The sequence below is a fragment of the Enhydra lutris genome, unplaced genomic scaffold (assembly GCF_002288905.1).
Source record: "Enhydra lutris kenyoni isolate GAN:26980312 unplaced genomic scaffold, ASM228890v2 scaffoldscaffold78, whole genome shotgun sequence".
In the NCBI taxonomy this organism is placed as follows: Eukaryota; Metazoa; Chordata; class Mammalia; order Carnivora; family Mustelidae; genus Enhydra; species Enhydra lutris.
The window spans coordinates 7,066,081-7,086,530 of NW_019154162.1; the positions used below are offsets into that span (position 1 = coordinate 7,066,081).

The following is a 20,450-nucleotide window of genomic DNA, read 5'->3' on the forward strand; positions in this document are numbered from 1 at the left end:
GAGTAACAGTGGTGAGAGTGGACATCCTTGTCTTGTTCCTAACCTTAGAGGGAAAGCTCTGGGTTTTTCATGGCCATTGGCTTCTTTGTTTCAGGTTACACTCCTGGCACACCTTACAAAGTGTCCTGTTCCCCCACCAGCGGGGCAGTGCCACCATACTCCTCCTCCCCCAACCCTTACCAGACTGCTGTGTACCCTGTGCGAAGTGCCTACCCCCAGCAGAGCCCCTACGCACAGGTAGGCCTGGGGTGTGCTTTGGGTCTGTTAACGGTGCTGCTCATGGGCACTGTACATATGGGAAGGGTTGGTTCTCTCTGGGCTCTGATCCATGGGGTGTGCAGCCTTGTGGCAGTTGACTCTCCTCTCCTCCACAGCAAGGCACGTACTACACACAGCCCCTGTATGCAGCACCCCCTCACGTCATCCACCACACCACAGTGGTGCAGCCCAATGGCATGCCAGCGACGGTGTACCCTGCTCCCATTCCTCCACCTAGAGGCAACGGCGTCACCATGGGCATGGTGGCTGGGACCACTATGGCCATGTCGGCAGGTGAGTCCGTGACCCTGGGTTGCCTGTTTTATGATGGCATGAGAGCTGGGGAAAGGGAGAGCTCACTAATTCTTTGAACTTTGGTTTGATTTTTCATGCTTCGAGTTGTATGGAAGGACATTTTCTTAGGAAAGGAACTTTTTCTTTCCCTTCCCTTCATTTCCTCCTCTTCTTTCACTTGAGAGGAGTCTGGGTTTGGGGTTTTAGAGTAATAAGCCAAGAACTAAGTACCTTCCCTGTGGGCATGACTGGGTAGTGATCTCTGTATTTGACAGGTGAGCTGAGCTCTTGGCATTAGGGCCAGGGAGTGGCCGGTCCTCCTGAGGAGCATACCAAGCTTGAGCAGAAGGGCGTTACTTTGTGTCTAGGTGGTCTGGCCCTCCTGATACCTCCCTTTATTCTGTGAATGTTGGTGTTTGCATAAATCTTAAGAAAACTAGCTTTGTGTTAACAGATAGAACAGCTACTTGTAGAAATCCTTTGGCATTGGTCAACTTTATTTCCCAAGGCTTCCCTTGATCAGAAAAATAAATCACAGAGATATGAGACTCCTGGGTAGGATGTGCCCATCATCTTGGACTCTGGAGCCCCGGGGACTTGATATAATGTCTAGGGTTTAGGTTACCTCCAGTGGGCATATGAGTTACATGTGGCAGGCTGGCCAGGTACACAGGATGCATTTGATTGCACTGGCTGTTTTTTTGTTTTTGTTTTTGGTTTTTTTTTTTTCAGTGTTCCTTCTCTCTCTCTCTCTCTTAAACTTCAACATAGGGAGATTGTGCCAGAGAGAAAGGTGTATGTTTTCTGCCCAGAATCTCCATTGTATTTGGGTTTCCCATACTTATCTGTGAAGAGACAGAAACTGCATGTTTGAGGCATGTGGAAGGAGGGATGAAAGGCTGTGGGCTGGTTGTGGGCAGGGAGATGAGAAGTGAAGAGAAGCAAGGTAAGGCTTTTAGGTTTGAGGTTCTGCTTATCAACAAATGGGCTCAGAGAGTTTTCTCTAGTTATAAGGGAAATACAATTATATTCATGTATTCAGAAACTCATGTGGTTTAGTATCTTCCCTCTCTTCAATTTATTACCATCTTAATCATTTTTAACTGTATATAGTATAGTCACATTTTTGTAAAACAATTTTTTCACCTTGCAAAACTGACGGTCTGCATATTAAATAACAACTTCCCTTATCTCCTGTGTTCCCCACCCCAGCCGAGCCTCTGGCCACCACCATTTGCTTTGTCATTTGACTACTTGAGATACCTCATTAAGTGTAGTCCTTTTGGATGTATCTTTTTGTGACTGGCTTATTTTACGTAACATAATGTCCTTAAGGTTCATCCATGTTGTAACATGTAACAAATTTCCTTCCTTTTTAAGGCAGAATAATAATTTTTTTTTTAATATTTTATTTATTTGACAGAGAGAGAGATCACAAGTAGGCAGAGAGGCAGGCAGAGAGAGAGGGGGAAGCAGGCTTCTTGCTGAGCAGAGAGCCCGATGTGGGGCTCGATCCCAGGACCCTGAGATCATAACCCTGGCCGTAGGCAGAGGCTTAACCCACTGAGCCACCCAGGTGCCCCAATAATTTTTTTATTTCGTCAGTTATCATCTGATTTCCAAAAATCATTGAGTATGCTCGTGTGAAGGGGAGACACAAAACCTTCTATAGATATTATCACATGAGCTTGCTGTGTTCATATAACTTTGAGTTGTGTATGATCAGAGTTCTGACAGCACTCTAGGTTAAGACTACCCCTCTTCCTGTGTACCTCCTTCCTTTCCAAGCAGGCCAGGTCTCAGAGCTCTCTCGTCAGGCAGCATGGAGCTGTGTGGTGACACAGGCTAGCCATGTGTGTGTCTGGTGCTGCCTACCACTGAGACAGCTGCTCTTTCTTCCAGGTACCCTGCTGACCGCTCACTCCCCAACTCCTGTTGCCCCCCACCCAGTCACTGTGCCCACGTATCGGGCCCCAGGAACACCCACCTACAGCTATGTGCCCCCTCAGTGGTGATCACCCTGCAAATGTAAGTGACTGGTGAAACCTGTGTCAGTTCTTAACTAAGTGCATATTTTTTGTTACAGAATAACAATCTAACATATTTTAAACACTAATGAGAAAAATGCTACCTGTTAATCCAAGAGCAGTGTGGTATTTAAATTTTTGTTCTTACTGGGACTCTATAAAGTAGAAGAAGGAAGGGAATCATTGAGTACTTGCTGTTTACACTATAGACTTTGTTCCTTTCCTGTTCCATGCTGTAATCTTCCACTGGTTTTTGCAGAAAATGGGATTCTGGTTGTAACTGGAAGTCTCTCTGAGGTCCACAGGAACCAGGAGCAGTGGCCTCTCCTTGCTGTCCTTTCTGGTCCTAGTGGATTTTGGACTCTGGTCCAAGTCTTCCTTGAGTTGAATGAAACACCTCCTTTTTGGAGCAGTGGTGTCAGAGGTACTCTTTGTTGACTGTCTGTCTTTCTCCCCCTGCCAGATTTGAGGATGGAGCTGTGCAGTCACATCATGGAGGTTCCACAGCTGGTGCTGCAGGCCTCGCGCCTCCAACCTGGACTTTCTTCTTAATGCTCTCGACACTTAGCTAAACACTACTATGGCCCAGCCCAGCAGGTCCCAGCACCATTAGTCTCCAACTAACTCTGTGGGTTGGTCTTAAAGCAAATCCTGTTCTGTGGGCTGCCTGGCAATTTTTTAGCTAACTGTAATGATAAAAAGGGAGTATTAATCTATTCTGAATCATATCTAGTTGAATGCATGTTTAAAAAAACAAACACAAAAACAAAGCTTGCTCAATCTACCTGCAGTGACTGATGCAAAACCATCATATGCAAAACCCAAAGGAATGGAAAGCATTTTATAACTTGTATCACTAATGCACTGTTGTAATGTATGCAGAGTCTTAAAAGTTATAAGTGTTAAAGTGAATTTCTTCATAGAGTATCTGAAATCCCTTAGATGATGATTCTTCAGCCTTTGGGGTTGAAGTGGGTTGCCAGTTGGTAATGTGGACTTTTGAGTTTTCAGTCATCTGTTTCTTTCATTCTTACTGCATGGCGTGGGGAGAGAGTTGGAGGGACGGGGAGAGTGCAGGGAGGGCCACCACTGCTTGGGACGCAGCCAGCTTACTGGGCATCCCTTTCTTGCCATTTATTCTTGTGGGGCATTGTGGTATGGACATTCTTAAAAATCATCATGAAAGTGTAGAGTTGTGTGGCCAGTATAGTTAGGGGCAAGAGGTGGTCTTCATCAGCAAAGCAATTTTCTCTGCCATCTAAGTTTTTATGACAAGCCTCTTACAGATAGAGATGAGGTTTTCTGTATCTTTACTGGAAAAGTCCTATGTACAACTAAATTATTTTCCTGGGATGGAAGATATGTGAAGGAGAAACAGCCACACTTGGAGAAGGTATTGGCTTCTCTCCTTTATTTAATTTAGGAAACCATTCCTTCCCCCCTCCCCCCAAGAAATGTTTCAGTCCACTGAAAACATATGTAGGCATTGCTATTCGCACTACCATCTCCAAGAAGGGCAAAGATTTCAGCCGTCTGTTATGAAGAAAGTTGTATATTTAAGAACTATTAAAAGGGAACAAACTTTATTTGAAGTTGTTTCTTGTGGAGAGGCAGGGCTGTGGCTGTGTATGGGCCTATCCACCTGATGGGGACTTGTCATCTGAAACCATTTGGAGGCTGCTCCTGGAGGTGGGTCTGTGGAGGTGTGAGGGAAGAGCTGGTGCCTCTTGTCTGTGAGCCTAGTCTGCTGTCTTTTAGCTGAGGGCTCTTGGCACAAAGCAGGTATGGACAGCAAAGGGCCAGGCAGCATCAGAATGTATTTGCCTGCCAGGGTTTATTTGGAAATGGTTTTGTGTTTAGAGTCTGAATATTGTACATAAGAAATGAAGATTTTTTTGCCTAAGTGTGCCCAACTTGTATTGATGGGAGTGTGTGTCTGTTCAGAGAGGGGGTGGGAGGGTGAGGGTTTTGTTCCCTTTCAGCAGTCTGTCAGGTGGGGGTGGGGTATGCTCCTGTTCACCCCATCATTGTTTCAAGTGTTGTGGGCTTTGGTTGGGGAGGGAACCTTGCCCCTCCATCTCTGGCAGCTAGGTCGGGACTCTGGCACTGGTTTGGCATTCGGCCCCATTTGGTGACACCTGACCCCATTGGTAGGACACCTGACCCCTGAGCCTTTGATAACTTTATTTTTTTATAGTAAATACCCCATAATTTTCTTTTTCACATTTTATTTTATAAGAAGTTTAGGAATATTTTTGCATGGATCATTGTAAACAGAAGAGTCCATATTCCTAATGTCTGTTAACACAGTGTGCTTACTCTGATAAGTACTTTAAATTGCTTTATTAGCACTTAACCCATGTGCGCGCGCGCGCGTGTGTGTGTGTGTGCACCATTTACTTCAGGCACACGATTTGTGTCCACTTCTTCAACTCTTTGTTGGTAATTCCATAGTAGATGGTTTGTAATAAATATCTGATTGTTTCTAAGGGTTGCAGGGGTGAACTGCCCAAATAGAAGAAAAGCCAGTTTCCCCAGTTTAGGGTACTAGATTAGGAGAAAATACAATTTTAATGTATGCTTTAGAAAAGCCCTAAATATCACAAAATGGGCACGTGCACACACATGCACACGCACACACACACAAAACTATATGTAAAGGGGTGGGGTCATTTGAATTGAGCAGAAAGATAGAAGTTATAGAGGATGCTTCATTGGGCTTGCTTGAGACCTGGCACACACAGGGTGAGTGTTTTCATAAGCACTGAATTAAATGGTGTTTTTGAGAGCAAGAAGGGTGGATTCCATTTTGCCTTCATTTATATCAGCTTCATAAACACTTTCCCCCTTATAGTTTTTTTTTTTTTTTAATCTTTTTTCCCTTTTGTGAAGGTGAGTACTTTATCAAATACTTTTGCATAATGGACTACATCTCTGGAAATCTTTCCCGTTTTGAACTAATAGGGCTTGAGCTATCAAATATGATAATGAAAGGTAGATCTTGTCTAGCAGGTAAGAATCTGGACATATGAATAGTAGCAATGCTATCATAGGTTGTAATTTTAACAACATTTAATTCCAGGAAAATTAATTAAGGAATAGACTTCTGTTAAAGAGCTGAATAATTTGATATCCCAAGCATAATAATGGAATATTCGGAGAAACTTCACTTTTCTTTTTGTATGTAACATTCCAAATTTGAGAGTCTTTCAGCTGAATTATGGTTCTTTTAGAAGTGGAGATAGGCAAGTGAAGGACCTAATTCCTCTAAACATGAACGTCATCATGGGTATTTAAAAAAAATTTGTTCTACAGCCTCTCTGCTGAGGCTTAGGAGGTCCGTTTTTTTGCTTATGGAAATTTTGTTTGGATCTGGGCCAGGTGACTTGAGTGTTTAGTGATGAGTGTTGGTCCATCAGTTTGCTATCTCTGTGAAGTGAGGCCAACATCAGGGCCAGGGCCATTCATAGTGATAGGCACAGAGGCAAGGCGCTTCTAGAACCTTTTATGTTTCATGTTAAATCTTTTCAGAACATTCTTGTTGGTATGGTTATTAGGCCTACCAGTTGCTATTCTGTGAATCTGTTTCTTGAGTGCTATGCAAATGTAGTATTTACAGGACATGAGGGAGGTCTTGAGCCTTGGGCTGGGCACCTTCCCACACTGAGCATACAGTGCTTTGCTCCATCTGGTGGCACCATCACTTCTATAAGGAGAGAAAGTACATTCTTAAGACACTCTGGATATACTGCTACCTGGCATATGGGTTTCTGTGAGTGTGCCTGCCAGTCGGTAATGAAAAGGTGGCATATACCAACCACATCAACATTGGGGCCTACGTCCAAAAGGAAATCTAGGCTTCTTCACCAGTTCTTGTAAACAGTTGGAACAATGTTTCTCTGACCAGTTGGGCCACCTTCTCTCTTTCTGGCAGCTAATGACTGGATTCCCTAGTCACTGCCAATCTAAGTATTGCCCAGACAGGACAGGATATCTGTCTGACCCATTAGCAGGCTTATGGGCAGTTTTAAGGGTGAATGGCTTGAGGGTGGGGGGGGGGGTAGCTTCTGGTTCTTCTCTGGTGCTTTGTAAGGGTGGGTGGGGTGTCTCTACTGAGGAGTGTGGTTGGCTCAGGGGAAGGGCAGACTGCTTAGCTCTTCTCTCTAGCACATCTCAAATGTTTGTGTGTGTTTTTTCCCTGAGCTCCTTATTACTCACCTGAGCTTTCTGAAGGTGCATCAGACTTTTTTGAACAGACTTGCAGATGACTGCTGCAGAAGAGGGTCTGATCTTTTTGGATAGAAAGTCACAAAGTTGTTCTTACATGTTTCAGAGGATTTGTTTCCCCCCACTTACCATGCAGCACTCCCCCCCAACCAATTCATTTGAAGAACAGAAAATGATAGGGTAACTTTATCTAAATCCCCAGGACTAAAGTTTACTTACTTGGGACAGGGAGACAGAGGAGAGGCAGGGGTCTGTTCAGGAAGCCTGCAGAAGGCTTCAGGAGACCCGTGCTCCCAGGGTGGATGTGTTAGAACAGGTGTCTCATTTGGGCCTCCTGAGCCTTGTCACTCTCCCATGGGTCCTGTGCAGACTGGTGGTCAGTAAAATAGTTGGGCTGTGCTGTACTCCTGTCAGGGTTGCTGTGATGGCTGTGATCACAGGTTGCTGTGTTGGAGGAGAGGCCCCAAGGAGCCACATGGGTTGTGACTGACTAGGAAATGGTTCCTTTTTTTTTTTTTTTTTTTTTTTTCTTTTTAATGATTTTTAAATACTGTTTTTTTAGACCGTTCCCTTGGTACTTTTTTTAAGCTTAAGTCAGCATTGTCTTCCAGTGTTAAAGGCATCCCTCACCTCTGCATTGAACCTATGGTGTTGTCAATCAATACAAAGGAATGGAACATCCATCCTGAGCCAGTTCCATTATGTGTAAATTCACACTATTTTAATTTTTTATGCAATCTGATGAGTAGATGAGCTCAGATTTAAAATTCTTAAAAGCACGTTTATTGTAACAAAAATTGTTATGTATTAATACTGCAGTTTTCAATAAAGATTGACTTGTGTTGCATATTGTGATTTTAATTTTTTTTCCCTGCAGGTTTTATCTTGAGGTGGTATGGCCTGGCTGGGAGGCCAAGTTAGGAGTTTCAAGTTAGGAAATCCAGGGTTTGGGGGCAGAGGCTTTGTGGTGCTCAGCCCTGGTGACCTTGTATGGCACTGACATCACAGTGTGTAAGGGTGTGTGGAGGCAGCAGGTTGTAGGTACTGTTGCCCCGGGAGAATGGAAGAAAGCTGGCCCTGTTCCTCTTCTCCTGGTCCTGTGGCCTGGGTCCTCCTGGGAGGATACATTCTTAGCTCCATTTCACTGTGGAGGATGCTAAGACCTAAGAAAGATTACAGACTTTCTGTTCCCCAAATTGACATTTGCCAACTTTAGCTAAACATTGACTCTGGAGCAGCCAGGGAGGCTTCCAGGCCCAAATAGGTTGGAGGAGCTGAGCCAGCTGTATCCCACACCAGGACAGATCCCAGGCCACACACTGTCCTCCCAGCTCCTTCTGAGCCTCTGAAGTTCCCTGTCACCTTTGCTTCTATCCATCAAAACTCTGAGGGCATGGTCTGCATGTAAGTGAGCTCCCACCACAGTGGGTGATACTGGTCTCATCCTTTCTGTTGAAGGAAAGGTCCAGGGCAGAGACAGGTATAAGAGGTACAAGAAGGATGAGACATGCAAAGAAGAAAATACACAGACAAAATGGAAAAACAAGGGCTGGCAGCCAGGTTATTTTTCATAAATTTCTTTATGAAATTAAATGTGGTTTCTGGCTTGGAGAAGGTATAGTGCAAGAGTGACTGACTATACATGCTGCTGAATTCCTGTGGGCCAGAGGGAAAGCTCAGTGTTCCACACCCACAAGGCAGGTCCTGGCTGTACTCATGGGTGACCTTTCTCAGCGGGATGTGGGCTTCCCTCTAGCTCACATGCCCATCAGCCTCTGGGTTGGTGGGTCAGTCCTGGATGCTGGGCCACAGAATTCAGTCCTTATGGCTTCTCACGCTCACTTAGGGTAAGGCAGTCTTTCTGTGTCACTAGTAACAATTCTTTTTCCCCATTGTTAGGAAAAGCAGCACAATCCAAACAAAAAAAAAAATGCGATCAGGTTCTGGAGTCAGCCCGCAGCTACACGTGGACTGATCACAAACCCTGACAGAAGTATGCAGTGACTATGGTTTTGTTTTCTTTCCACTATAAACACAAGTGAGGAAGGTTGTCCAGCAGCCAGGAGTGTCTAGAGGGGCTAGAAGGCGAAAATGAGTGGGCTCTGGGCCGGACATTTTTGTGCACAGAATTCTGACTACCACCCTCCAGGGATGCAAGTTGCTTGGCACCACCAGCTGGAGACTGGGGGCCTCAGAGACAGTTGGAGGGCAGAGGGGCACAGAGCCCAACTTTGCAGGGGCTAAAAAGGCAGATGGTCTCCTGCCCAGCAGAAACAGGAGGAGGGATGATCAGATGTCCAGAGAAGAGGGTTCAGAGCGGCCAGTCCTCTCACCACATTGGCCTGGCTGGTGGCTCTGAGCTGTGGCTCCCAGGAGGCCCCATAGAAGTCCAGAGGGTGGCGGGAGGCTCACTGCTATGGGCCCCTGCCCCTCCAGCTGGTGTCTTCAGTGCACCAGTAGTGGGGAAGAATCCATGAATGGGGTACCGAGTAGTCCCTCACTCAGCCTGTAACTTCCAGTGTGCGTGACCCGCAAAGTAGGCCACATGCGGTGGGCCTCGGAGAAAAAGCTGGAGGCCCAGTGGTGAGGCAGGTCCAGACAGTGCTGTCGGATGGGGAGCTGGCTCACTTGCGGAAGGGTGCCAGCCGGCTAATGCTGTGCCAGAAGGTGGACGGCTTCCGCTTGGGCTCTGCCAATACCAAGACCTGTTGCTGAGGCAGGCTGGTGGGCAATACCGGGTGCTTCTGGCGTGCCAGGTAGTAGGGCCGGCTGAGAGCTGAGCAGAAGCAGGGATCATAAGTGCCTAGGGAGCCAGGTGGCACAGGGCATAGCAGAAGCCTCTGTTTGGTAGGGAATAGAATGGGGCCTGTCCCATGCAAGGGAACTTCCTTCCTATGGGGCCCATCACACCCAGTGGCCTGGGCCACCCTCTAGTCTGCAGAGATGGGGTGGGGCCCTGGAGCTCCTCCATGGAACAGGCTCCATGCCAGGCATTGTTGCCAGGCAACATCTGTAGGAATGGGGATATGAGCTCCTTGCCAGGTGACTATAAGGCCTGCAGAAATCCTGCCTGGGGAGGTGTGCTGTCACTAATGCTACTGCTCTGGGGTACCCAAGGGAATTGAGAGCAAAATCAACTGCACACTGACTGAAGCTTTGTTACCAGTGGCCTCTTAACACCCATCTTCAGGAACAAATACAAAGGGCAGTGGGCAGCAGAGGGACCTCAGGTACTAGCTGGCTTTGCTTTGGGGGATTAGAGAAGAGTTTGATCATGGGTAGGGTCAGGCTGCTATGGGAGGAGTTAGGGTACCATCCACTTACCTTTGGGCTTCCCAGTGGCCTGCTGCTTGCTAGCATTCAGCATGGCTTGCTTTCTCTGCAGCTCGGTGATGGAGAAGCCTGGGAGAGAGGGCCACAAATAAGACCTCTGCTTACTTTGAGGACTTGGCTGCCGTTCCACCACCCCAGCCAATATTTCTCTTGTCCTGTGCCTCCTGGAACCTGTGGTCATCTGTGGTCCTGCACCTCCCCACAGGGTCTGGGGTCCCAGCAGGCTTCAGATGCTCAGCATCCTGCTCAGCCAGCCTGCCTTGGCCATCCAGGCAGAGGAGATGCACAAGGGCCCTCCCCACATCTTGCCCTATCCCATCTCTCACCATGACCCAATCCCTGATATCTCCAACATCTAGTGTCCTTTCTCTCCATTATGGCTTTCCCAGACCAAGATCCAATCAGATCACTCTGAGCCTGATGCTGGAGAGGAGAGGAATGCAGTAGCGGAGGTGCCTTGCTTATGTTGGAGTGGAGGAGTCTTCTCAAAGCCAGTGCCCAAATCCTACTTGAATGGTCCATGCTAGAAAGCGGCCTCACCAGGTTTCTGCAACTGAGCAGAGGGCCGCCACCTTATGAAGTGTGCGTACAAGTGAGTGTTTTGGAAGCAAACCCCCAACAGGCCAGGAGACCCATGCCCTGGGGCTGAAATGAAGAGGTTCCCTGGAGCCTTGCCAAAACCTGAGGTCCTTGGGCTGTGGGACATGCTGTCTCACAGTCTCAAAGTTCTCCTGACCTTGCATTCAGAGTTTAGGAGGGCTGAGTGGGCCCTCACAGTGGAGCAAGGATGATGGGGTCTCGCACCTGTCTCCTGGTCCAGCCGCACCTGTTCCCTCTCCCTGGCGAAGGCCTTGAGCCAGCGCTGTTTCTGCTCAGACTTCCTGGCACACAGCAGGTGACTCTCTCCTGTGGTGCCGCAGAGCAGCCGGAAAGCATTCTTGACACTCACGTGGAGGTCTCTGTCTTTTCCATCCTCCAGATCCACCACCTCCAGTCCATCCATATCCACTCGGCCCTTATAGTACAGCACATCCCGGCGGAGAAGGTCCTGCCAGAGACTCTGTGAGCTCTTGGCCTGTTCTGCTTGTCAGGGTCCCTCCCAGGCCTTTGAACCACTCTCCTGACCATGTTTATGCCTCACCCCGCATCCTGCAATTGGAAGGGCCAGTGAGCTGCTCACCCACTTCCCCAGCAGACGGTGAGCTCATGAGGGCAGAGTGAATGTGGTGTGGCCCACACCTGTGTGCTGAACCCATGATGGAGGAGCCTCACTCCTTCAGTGAAGTTACTGACTGGCCTGGAGGATCTTTAGGTACCCATAGTTTCATGGTGAGGCAGTCATGGAAACAATGGCCCACAGCTCATCCCACATGAAGAGAAGAGTACCAGGCCTACCAGGCTGGGCCCAGGGCCAGTGGCCAGGCACTTGGGCCACATGTTGAGAGTAGAAGCTAACAGTAAAGAGGCAGTACGAGCAAGGACCCCAGGGCTCAGGGAACCGAGGTTTGCAGGGACAGGAGAGGTGGGTTTAGAAGCAAGTAGGGCCTAGGTCAGGCAAGAGAGTACTAACAACACTGGTTAGACTGTGAGGGCCACTGCTATCTGGCTCCCTCTGCAGAGAATCACCCTCATCCCAGTCCTAGAAGCCTGACCAGGGAAGGGCCTGCTCCACTGAAGTTCCCCAGGAAAAAGAACCACCTGTGTGTGGCTCCTTTTCTTTGGCAGTTACTCCCAGCTCTCAGCCTCACCCCTCCACTCCTGCTCTAAATGCCTCATCCAGCAGGGCACAGCAAATCTGGTACCTTCTTGCAGTAGATGAGCTGGTGGTCAAAGAGAAAAAACATCCTCTGCTGGCTCTTAGCTTGTGGCTGGGTAACACGAGTCAGCTCCCCCGAGTAGATGAGTTCTGAGCTCCTGACCAGGAGATCTTCCCCCTGGGAAACACCAAGGAGAGCTGTGAGCTGAATGCACCCAACATTGGAAGCCCTCTCCGCTGGGCACTGCCTCCTGCCTCCATCATGGGTTGGGCGGGCTCCCCACTGACAAGTATCAAGCAGCAGGCCACCGAAGGAGGGGTTGCTCTTGAAGCCCAAGGAAGTGGTGGGGGTCGTTGGGGAGGATGGAGAGTGGAAAGGTTGTCTGACCGACAAGTTGCTTATCTCTGCAAAATGGGGCTCCGTGGCAGCCAGTGGCATGTGCACTTGAAATATGGCTAATCCCTGCTGAGATGTCATGTAAGTAAAGTAACACCGATTGTGAAGACTAAAAGAATCTGAAGTATTTCACTAATGATTTTATGTTGAGTACACACTGAAATGATACTTTGGGTATACTGAGTTAAATTAAACATTATTAAAATTAATTTCACCTGCTTTGTTTTCTGTTTTAAGATGACTACTAGAACATACACAATTACCTATGTGGCTCCCATGATATTTCAATCAGTGCTGAGCTCGAGAATAATTAGACCTGACTAGAAGTCACCTGTGAACCTTGTCTTTTAGGGGCTAAGGAAGTTTTCTCATCTAAATGTAGTTAGTACCTAACGCCCCATCATCAGACTTCAAACTTTCAGGTTAACCCCTGCCCCCTTCCCATTCCTCCTGGGAATTGCAAACCACAGCCAGGAGTTTTTGGCAGCTATTTAGTTTGAAATAAGTGAATTCGTATGGGTCCTTGGCCAGGGGTAGGCCTCAGAACCAGCCACTAGGAAAATAAAAAACCCTAAACAAAACAAAGAACACATTGCTCAGCATCCCCACCAGGGATTCTGAGTCTCTATTTTCTGGGTGGGACCCAATAATCTGTATTTTCATAACATTTTATGGCTAATGGGTGGAGGTGAGATGACAGGAAGACCTCCGGAGGACGGGAATGTCCCCATGAGTTCAGGACTCTGGCTGCTTTAGAAGGCAAGACTGGCAGATACAAGGGGTATGTGTAAGCCAGAAGAATGGAACCAGGAGGCTCTGACCCATGGCAGCCAGTTTTTGGTTCTGCTGTGGCAAGCCTGAACCCTTCTGTTGAGAGGAGTCCCAACAGTTACTAAAACTTGGAGCTGGCCTGTCCTGCTGGGCTGGCCAGCTGCACCAGGAACGACATCCTATCTCACACATGCCCTACACTCTTGATCAGGAAAGGGGCCGCCAGGCCTGCAGCTCAGTGCTTGGGTCGGTTGGCCTGGGCAGAGGACTAGCTTTCTTACCACTAGTTCCTGTTCGCCATCTCCCAAGACCATGGGTCCCTGCTGCAGCTCCTTCCTAGATTTTTCAGGGGCAGAGCCCCATGGTATTTTCTGGGGTGTGGGACCCTCACCTCCCAGTCCTCTATGGAGCTCTGCCACTGAGCAATCTTGTCGATGTTTTCAAGCCTTCGTTTGCGTTCGTTGATGAGCTGGGCCACATTCTTCATGGCATGTAATGCTGCTTCCACATCCTTGAAATCCCTGGGGCAGAAGTGAGATGGAAGAAGGCTGCACTATGGATAGCATAGAGGGCCCCCTGTGGAGCTGCTTCCCTCCAGGGCTCTGATCTTGGCCAGTTCTTCACTTGTCAATGCACACCTGGCCAGGAAGCAGAACTAAATATCCCATTTTTGTCCTCTTTCCTCACTACAAGGACAGCATGTGACAGCAGGGACTGTTTTACCGTGGGCTGTCAGCCAGTGCCTATAACAGTGTGCACACACTACCAGGACTCAACTAACCGGCTGACCTGGGGCAGGAAGAGCCTCGAGCAGCCTTCCCAGCGGCCTCCTACCTGTGCTGGGGGGGTGTGTATTTGAGTAGCTCGGCCAGCTGCAGAGGGTACTTGCAGATCTTCTGAACTGGTGTCAGCAGGAAGCCGTCCAGTGAGATGTCTATCATCTTCTGCAGCAGCCGGCAGGCCTCAAAGAAGTACACGTACTTGCTGAGCTTGGTGAGCCGGGACAGCTCCACACAGGCATTGGGGTGGTTGTTGCAGTACTCTGAGTAGATCTGGAAGTCTGCTTGCTGGGGGGCACAGCTGGAGGTTAGGATGGTGACCCTCTGTCCCTCAGGCCACCCAAGCGACTCAGGCATAGCATCAGGAGGGAGCCTCTGCATTTCCTTCAGGAACTGGGTTTACAGGGCTCAGGCTTTATCTACCTACTTTACTGGGCACAAACTATGTGGAATTAGGCTCAGGGATGTGAGCAATCTGAAAACTGAGGCATATGTGTGCCCTGTTGCCACCCAGCTTTCTCAGCAGGGCCCTCAAGCAGATATTCTGACTGTATGTCTGGTTTTTTGGATGAAATCAATGATGCTAATAAGGAAGCATTATCAAGACCAAAAACCAGAGAGAGAAGGAGAGAGAGAGGAGAGGAGAGCGGGGGAGGGACAGGCAGAAAGAGAGGGAGAGAAGGAGTGGGAAAGGGAAAGACGGGGAGAGGGAGGGAGAGGGGAAAGAGATTATGGGGGATTAAATGGATGTCAGGGTCTATGGCTATGTCCTCTGGATTGTATTCATCCTCAGCCCAGTGTCTTGCTTCTCCTTCACAAAGCTCTGGCTTCATATCTGAAAGACAGACACTGCCACTTTGTTCAACATAATGTGACAGATACATCCATATTGTGTGTGTATCATATGAGACTCACGGTGCCTTTTTTTTTTTTTTTAAGTTTCATCTATGTAGAGCCAGAGAAAGATTGGGTGTGCCCTATAGTGACTAGGACTTAGATGGGATAGGAGAGTAACAGCAGTTGGCTGACTGGTGGGTTGCTGGGATGGTTACACTAGGTAATATCCATAAAGTGCCTGCCCTCCCCTTCCTGCCCCCATCACAGCTCTGCCTGTTGAATAACTGGCTGCAAATCCCATACTCACTCAGGTGCTCTGACCCACCACTAGTCCCTGCTTGGGGATTGTAAGGTCTCCCTTTCCAGTTTTCCTCCTGCCATTGGAGTGAGGTACCAGAGCCCTTCCATCACCAGGAAGGAACACATACTGTCCTTCATGGGCTGGCCTTGGCATCCTCTGCTCAACCCCACATAACTGCCACAGGAGAGAGATAGTAACAAGTGCATTCCTTACCAGGCGAGGCCAGAAGGAGTCCATCTAGCCCAGACCAGTCCCATGGACCTTGGCTAAATGCCAGTTGGCATTTAGAGTGGAAGTAAGCACTGTACATTCCACAAATTACAGTTTTCTCACTATGTGAGGAAGCCCAGAATCTGTTATGAACAGCCCTGAAGATGCTCAAGAGGTGGCCCAGCCCAGTTCTGTCTTCTACTTACTCTAGCCACCAAGCAGATGTTTTCAGACAGATGCCCAGGCACCCCTGCTCCAGGGAGCCTTCTCTGACTTGGTCTGCCTCCCAGACAAGGAGAGACGCTGCAAAAACTGTGGGAGCGTGAGGGCTGCTGGGCAGTAAGGGTGTGAGGCCTGGAAGCTTCTGGGAAAAGAGCAGCAGGTTTCCTGGGCTTTAGCCTGCAGGTTGGACTTCTGAGAGGAGGCAGGCATGGGAGACAAGGGCAAAGGGAGGCTTTGTGCTGGGGCCAGGGTGTGTGTGTAGTGGGCCGTGTACCCCCAGCAGAGATGGGCAGGGCAGGGGGCCTGCCTAGTGGGGAGGCAGGGCGAGTGGGTCCTGGGGAGCAGGGTGTCTAGGGCGGGGCGTGCTCACGTGCTCCAGGAAGCAGGCGCCCAGTTCGCTCAGGTGGGGGCGCTCCCTGTTGAACCTCTGCTCCAGCGCCTTCACAAACGCCTTCTGGCACCGGTAGATGTCCTCAATGTTCCCGAAGATGGTGCGCAGCTGCTCCTCGCTGAACATGTCGGCGCGCTTGCGACATTGCCTGATGTAGCCCTGCGGCCCGCGACCCATCAGGTCTCTGTCCGGACCCGCCCACGCCAGCCTCCGCGCCCCTCGCCGGGCCTCACCTCGCAGATGTCGCGCAGGTGCTTGATGTAGTCCCGCTCGGTGCTGAGGATCTCGTTGATGACGTTGGTCCGCATCTGGTCCTTGCTGCTCTGCGCCTCGGCCCCTCCATCCTCGGCCTCTCCGTCTCTGGCCCGCAAAGCCTCCTCGTCCGCGGGCTCGTCCTGGTTCACCCGCAGCTACAGGCAGCGCGCGGCTGGTCAGCGCCGCCTCAGGTCAGCCCCTGCCGAGGGTCAGCGCCCTGCGACCGGCACGCGGCGGCAGCGGGGAACTGAGGCTCGGAAGACGCGTAGACCCACCAGCCTTTTTACCCCCCATACCCGAGACCGCACCCGCTCCCCCTCCTCCTCTCCCTCCTCTGCTGTTTCTGGACGCAGTGCTGGGAGCGGAGCAAATGCTCATTCTCTCACGGTTTGGAACAAGTGCCTGCTCACAAGGGGCCAACCCTTTAGGGGCTGTGACAGAAGTGGATGGGTGATGGGGCCTTTCTGGCTTTCCAACCTGTAAGTAGGACAGGCTAGAGGTGGAGAGTGGGCAGTTTATCCACCGGGTTTGGGGCAGGAGAAGCAGTGAACCCCAAGGTCTGGGATATCTCCTCTCCACTGCCCTCCACCTGGCTTTTGAGAGGGCACCATGATTCCTTCCTTGGAGACCAAAGGCTGCCACAGGTAGGCTCTGGGTCCCCTTCCTGTGGTCTCTTGTGCTAAAGACTTAACTCGTCCATGCGTCAATTTTCTCAGGTGTAAGTAGCTTTTCCCAGATCCCAGGGCATTGTGAAAGTTGTTAACGGAGATGCCCGCCCAAATTTTCTGCACGGGATTTAGTAAATGCCTGGTGTTGAGTTGTCTGTGGTGATGGAATTCTAACATGCAGATTCCCCCTGGAGGAATCCACACACCATCATTTCTGACCCATTCCTTTCTGACATTGAGGGCACCCCTCAATGCCCTCAGGCAGGGAGCAGGTGGGATTTGGTGATGGCTCTGCAGGAGGAGGAAGCCTGTGTCACACTGTGGCTGGCCTTCTTGACACCTCACTCCCCACCCCAACCCACAGCCTTGCAGTCTCAGCACAGCCCCGAGGGTGGGGGGAGGCAGGGGTGGGGTAAGTCCATGCCCAGGACCGCGGACCCCAGAGCAGTTTCAGGTCTGCACTTCTGAACAGAGACAGTTGGCTCCTTATGGGCATAGGAGCAGCACAGGCTGGTGCCATACCCGCACAAAGCTGGCTGGAAACCAGCCCTCGCCATCAGCAACACGACCCCACCACCACTCTCTGTTGGTGGCATCCATTACTTCGATGACATCCCCAGCTTTGAAGCCCAGTTCCTGGTCATCCATGGTGACATGGTCCCAGAGTGCCTCAGCACAGACCACACTGCCATCACTGATGAGCTGTAGAGAGAGCCACAGATAGCAGATCAGTGGGAAGGCTGTCATGGACCTCTTCATTGGGAAGGGTGTTTCTGCCTTCTGCCCTCCATCCCTCAGCAGCCCTGCAAAGAGGAGATCCTGATTCATGTTACAGAGGGGTGAACAGAGGCTCCCTCTGAGCCAGTCATTCTTCAGGGGACAGGACTATGCCTTGGGCATGTCTAGACTGGCAGGGCTCATGAAGAAGCCTGAAGTGAATTTGACCACCAGAATCCTGGTGAGCCACAGAATCTGAGAAGCAAGTGTGTTGCTCATTCCCCTGCATAGGGCACATCTTCTACCCACCCCACTAGACCGGTGATTTAATTATTACCCTCAGCTTCACTTACCATCTCTGCTCACATTAGGTCCTCCTAATGTGGCATTGGAGGGAGACCACAAGGCTGGAGGAAGAAGGGGCTTATTCCCTCCTACTGGCTTCTTGTGGACTTGCATTATGTGAGGTCACCTGGCAAGCAGCAGTGCCACTCCTCTCAGGTACATGAGGACCCAGCCATCACAGTAGCTGGATCTGCTTTGCAGTGTTTTTTGAACATTTATAGAACCAGTCTCATGGCCCTCCCTTGCCATCCTCCCCCCGCCCCCCGCACTAGCTGAGCAGCACCTAGCCTCAGACTTCTAGGTTCCAGGCCCATGGAATCCTCATCTTTAATTATTTCAACCTCTTTCCTTTATTCCCTAGGTCTAGGGGAGGTAGGTACATCTTGAAGCTGCTATTTCTGTAACAGATACTTCAGGATTGTCCTTATGCACTTGGTTATGGAATCCAGCATTCTTTATGGGGCTCACAATTCTTTGACTTCTCTCTGCTGAAATAATTCAGTGTGTTTCCTTCTTCCCACATGGTCATGGACCTCAAATCAGTAGGAATGCTCCCTTGCCCTGAGAGGCAGGGAGATGGGACTGCCTCCCTCCCCCTTACCCCAGGCAGCCCTTGTGCTTAGAGCCCCATTTCCTGTTGTGCTGATGCCTGCTTTCCTGTAACAGTGGGCTCAGTTTCTGCTCCATGAATAATGAATGGCCCTGGGGCTTAGGACAAGAGGGAGAGGTAGGTTGGGGGCTATACAAGAGGTGAGATACATGCCCCTCTCTAGTGGGACCAAGTGTTGGCTCTGCAGGGTGCCTCTTTGGCAATTAAAGCCTCAGAGCATCACCAGTCAGGCCCTCTGCACCAACTATCTCTTCCTCTGAGCTGCTTGCCTCTGCCCCGACTCGTGAGTTGAATCCTTCCTTGGCTTCAGGTCCAGTGGTGCCTTCTCTGGGTGCTCCCAGCTCAGTGTATGTGCTTTTTCTTAGACTGAAATGGGATCCAGAGCGGGGCTGCAGCCGGACTGTCTGAGTCTTCACCTGAGAGCTCCAGTAGCTAGGAGGTCTCCCCTAGGCCCTGAATGGGCAAGGTGAAGGGTGGGATAGGCCACCTGGGTACCAGAGCCCACTCAGGTTGGAACCTTCCTCCAGGGTAGGGCCTTAGCAAACACATTCAGAAACCTCCAGTTCGTGTTTTCTGGGGATGAAACCTGCTCTAAACCCTGACGAAACCACTCCCCCGAATGATCCACAGCCAACCTGTAGACCTACTCTCCCATGCAACAGCCATTCAGGGGCTGCAGATTCCTGATGCCCACCCAGGGACCCTGGGCACCAAGCACTGGGTTATTCCTGGGGGGCTGCATGCCTCCTCGAGGGACCATTGAACTCACCCCAGCTAAAAAGACCTACTACAGGTATGTCTCTTCTGCAGGAAGGCCTGGTCCCCAGGATCAAGACCTCCTGGCTGCAATATGAACAAGATGAGACAAGAGGACTCAGGGAGGCCACATGAAAGTGCCTGCTGTACCTAGCGAGCAGGCACTGGACTAAGTATCCCAGAGCTGGCACACTCCACATGAGCAGGCTACCACCCCTATTCATGAAGGATCTTGCCTGAAGACAAGGAAGAAGCAGCGTACTCAAGGGTGGTGTGGGTGAGCCAATGAGAATGTGGTCTGCAGGTGAATGTCCTCTTTCAGGGACAGTGATCACAGGTGAGCAGATGCATCAGGACGGAAGATGTGTGTGAGCAAGGGTGAGTGTAAGCATAAGGACAGAGGGTGTGTATGACCTCAGGGAAGTGTATGCATCACAATGGAGGAAATGTGTGACTACACGGTATTTGGGTAGTTTTGATCCTTGAGAGGTGAGTGTCCTGAGACTCCCTCTTTCTGCACACACCCCGACATGCACCTGCCAAAACACATTTATACAGTCGCTTAATGGGATGCTCCACTTTGATCTCTTGAGAACACTGCAGGTGAATGCTGTCCATCCTCAGTTTACACCAGGTGCACATGCAGGTCTCCAGGACAGCGTGGAAGCTGCCTTTCACTCCTGGAGCCTAGGCAGGGAACACATAATGCAGACATACTCCACACAGCCCAGCTTCCGACCATTTCCCTGCCAAGGTTGTTCCCTACTAATATTAACCAGGTCAGGTGTCTCTTCCTAACCCTGGGTTCTCTCAGATGAGCCCTGAGAAAAAGCCACTTTTATATGGGCCAGTGCTTCCTCCTGCTGCTTTCCTCTGCCAGCCCTTGCAGAGAAGTGCAGATCCTATACAGGTGGTTTCCTATATAGCTGCAGGAGAAGGGCTCTAGGTGTGGGACAAAGAGGTAGGACTTCCCAGAGAGACAATGGTTTCTGAAACCTTTATGGACAAGCCCCTATGCCTGCATTGTCCAATCATCCAGAAGCCCTTGGTGGTGGGGGGGGTGGTCACCTTTGTCACTTCCTTGTCCTAGTACCTTGCTGTGCACAGGAGGTACCTGACAGACACAGAGCCATGAGTAATTCCCCCAATCTCCCTGGGGCTTTGGTCCTGACCAATGCCCAAATTGGTCAATGGCCAAAGTAACGATGTGCTCTCCCTGGGCCACAAAGCTCCTCTAGATCTACAAATGTGAGGCATTCTGTCAAGTTAGAGCAAGGACATTAACCATTTAAGCCA

At 50.0% G+C, this 20,450-nt stretch overlaps 2 protein-coding genes across 5 annotated transcripts in view; one reads left to right on the forward strand and one right to left on the reverse strand.

The window, feature by feature from the left end:
- Positions 1–5,371, forward strand: part of LOC111160882 (family with sequence similarity 168 member B) — a 42,580-nt gene extending 37,209 nt beyond the window's left edge. For all 3 annotated transcript variants that reach the window (XM_022524275.1, XM_022524274.1, XM_022524276.1), the window contains 4 exons: positions 95–237; positions 375–552; positions 2,455–2,580; positions 3,043–5,371. In XM_022524275.1, the coding sequence (XP_022379983.1) occupies positions 95–237; positions 375–552; positions 2,455–2,567 (434 nt within the window). In that variant the 3' untranslated portion in view covers positions 2,568–2,580; positions 3,043–5,371. The remainder of the gene's footprint in view (positions 1–94; positions 238–374; positions 553–2,454; positions 2,581–3,042) is intronic.
- Positions 5,372–5,437: 66 nt separating this feature from the next.
- The window catches only part of LOC111160881 (Rho guanine nucleotide exchange factor 4), a 130,193-nt gene continuing 115,180 nt past the window's right edge, over positions 5,438–20,450 (reverse strand). Inside the window, exons 4-13 of one of the 2 annotated variants that reach the window (XM_022524272.1) lie at positions 17,249–17,428; positions 16,037–16,213; positions 15,783–15,962; positions 13,898–14,130; positions 13,455–13,584; positions 11,942–12,073; positions 10,944–11,187; positions 10,131–10,208; positions 6,798–6,869; positions 5,438–6,285 (exon numbers count right to left, since the gene is read on the reverse strand). In XM_022524272.1, coding sequence (XP_022379980.1) covers positions 6,176–6,285; positions 6,798–6,869; positions 10,131–10,208; positions 10,944–11,187; positions 11,942–12,073; positions 13,455–13,584; positions 13,898–14,130; positions 15,783–15,962; positions 16,037–16,213; positions 17,249–17,428 — 1,536 coding nt within the window. In that variant the 3' untranslated portion in view covers positions 5,438–6,175. Of the gene's footprint in view, positions 6,286–6,797; positions 6,870–8,367; positions 9,583–10,130; positions 10,209–10,943; positions 11,188–11,941; positions 12,074–13,454; positions 13,585–13,897; positions 14,131–15,782; positions 15,963–16,036; positions 16,214–17,248; positions 17,429–20,450 lie in introns of those variants that run through there. The other variant, XM_022524273.1, reaches the window with a different exon arrangement.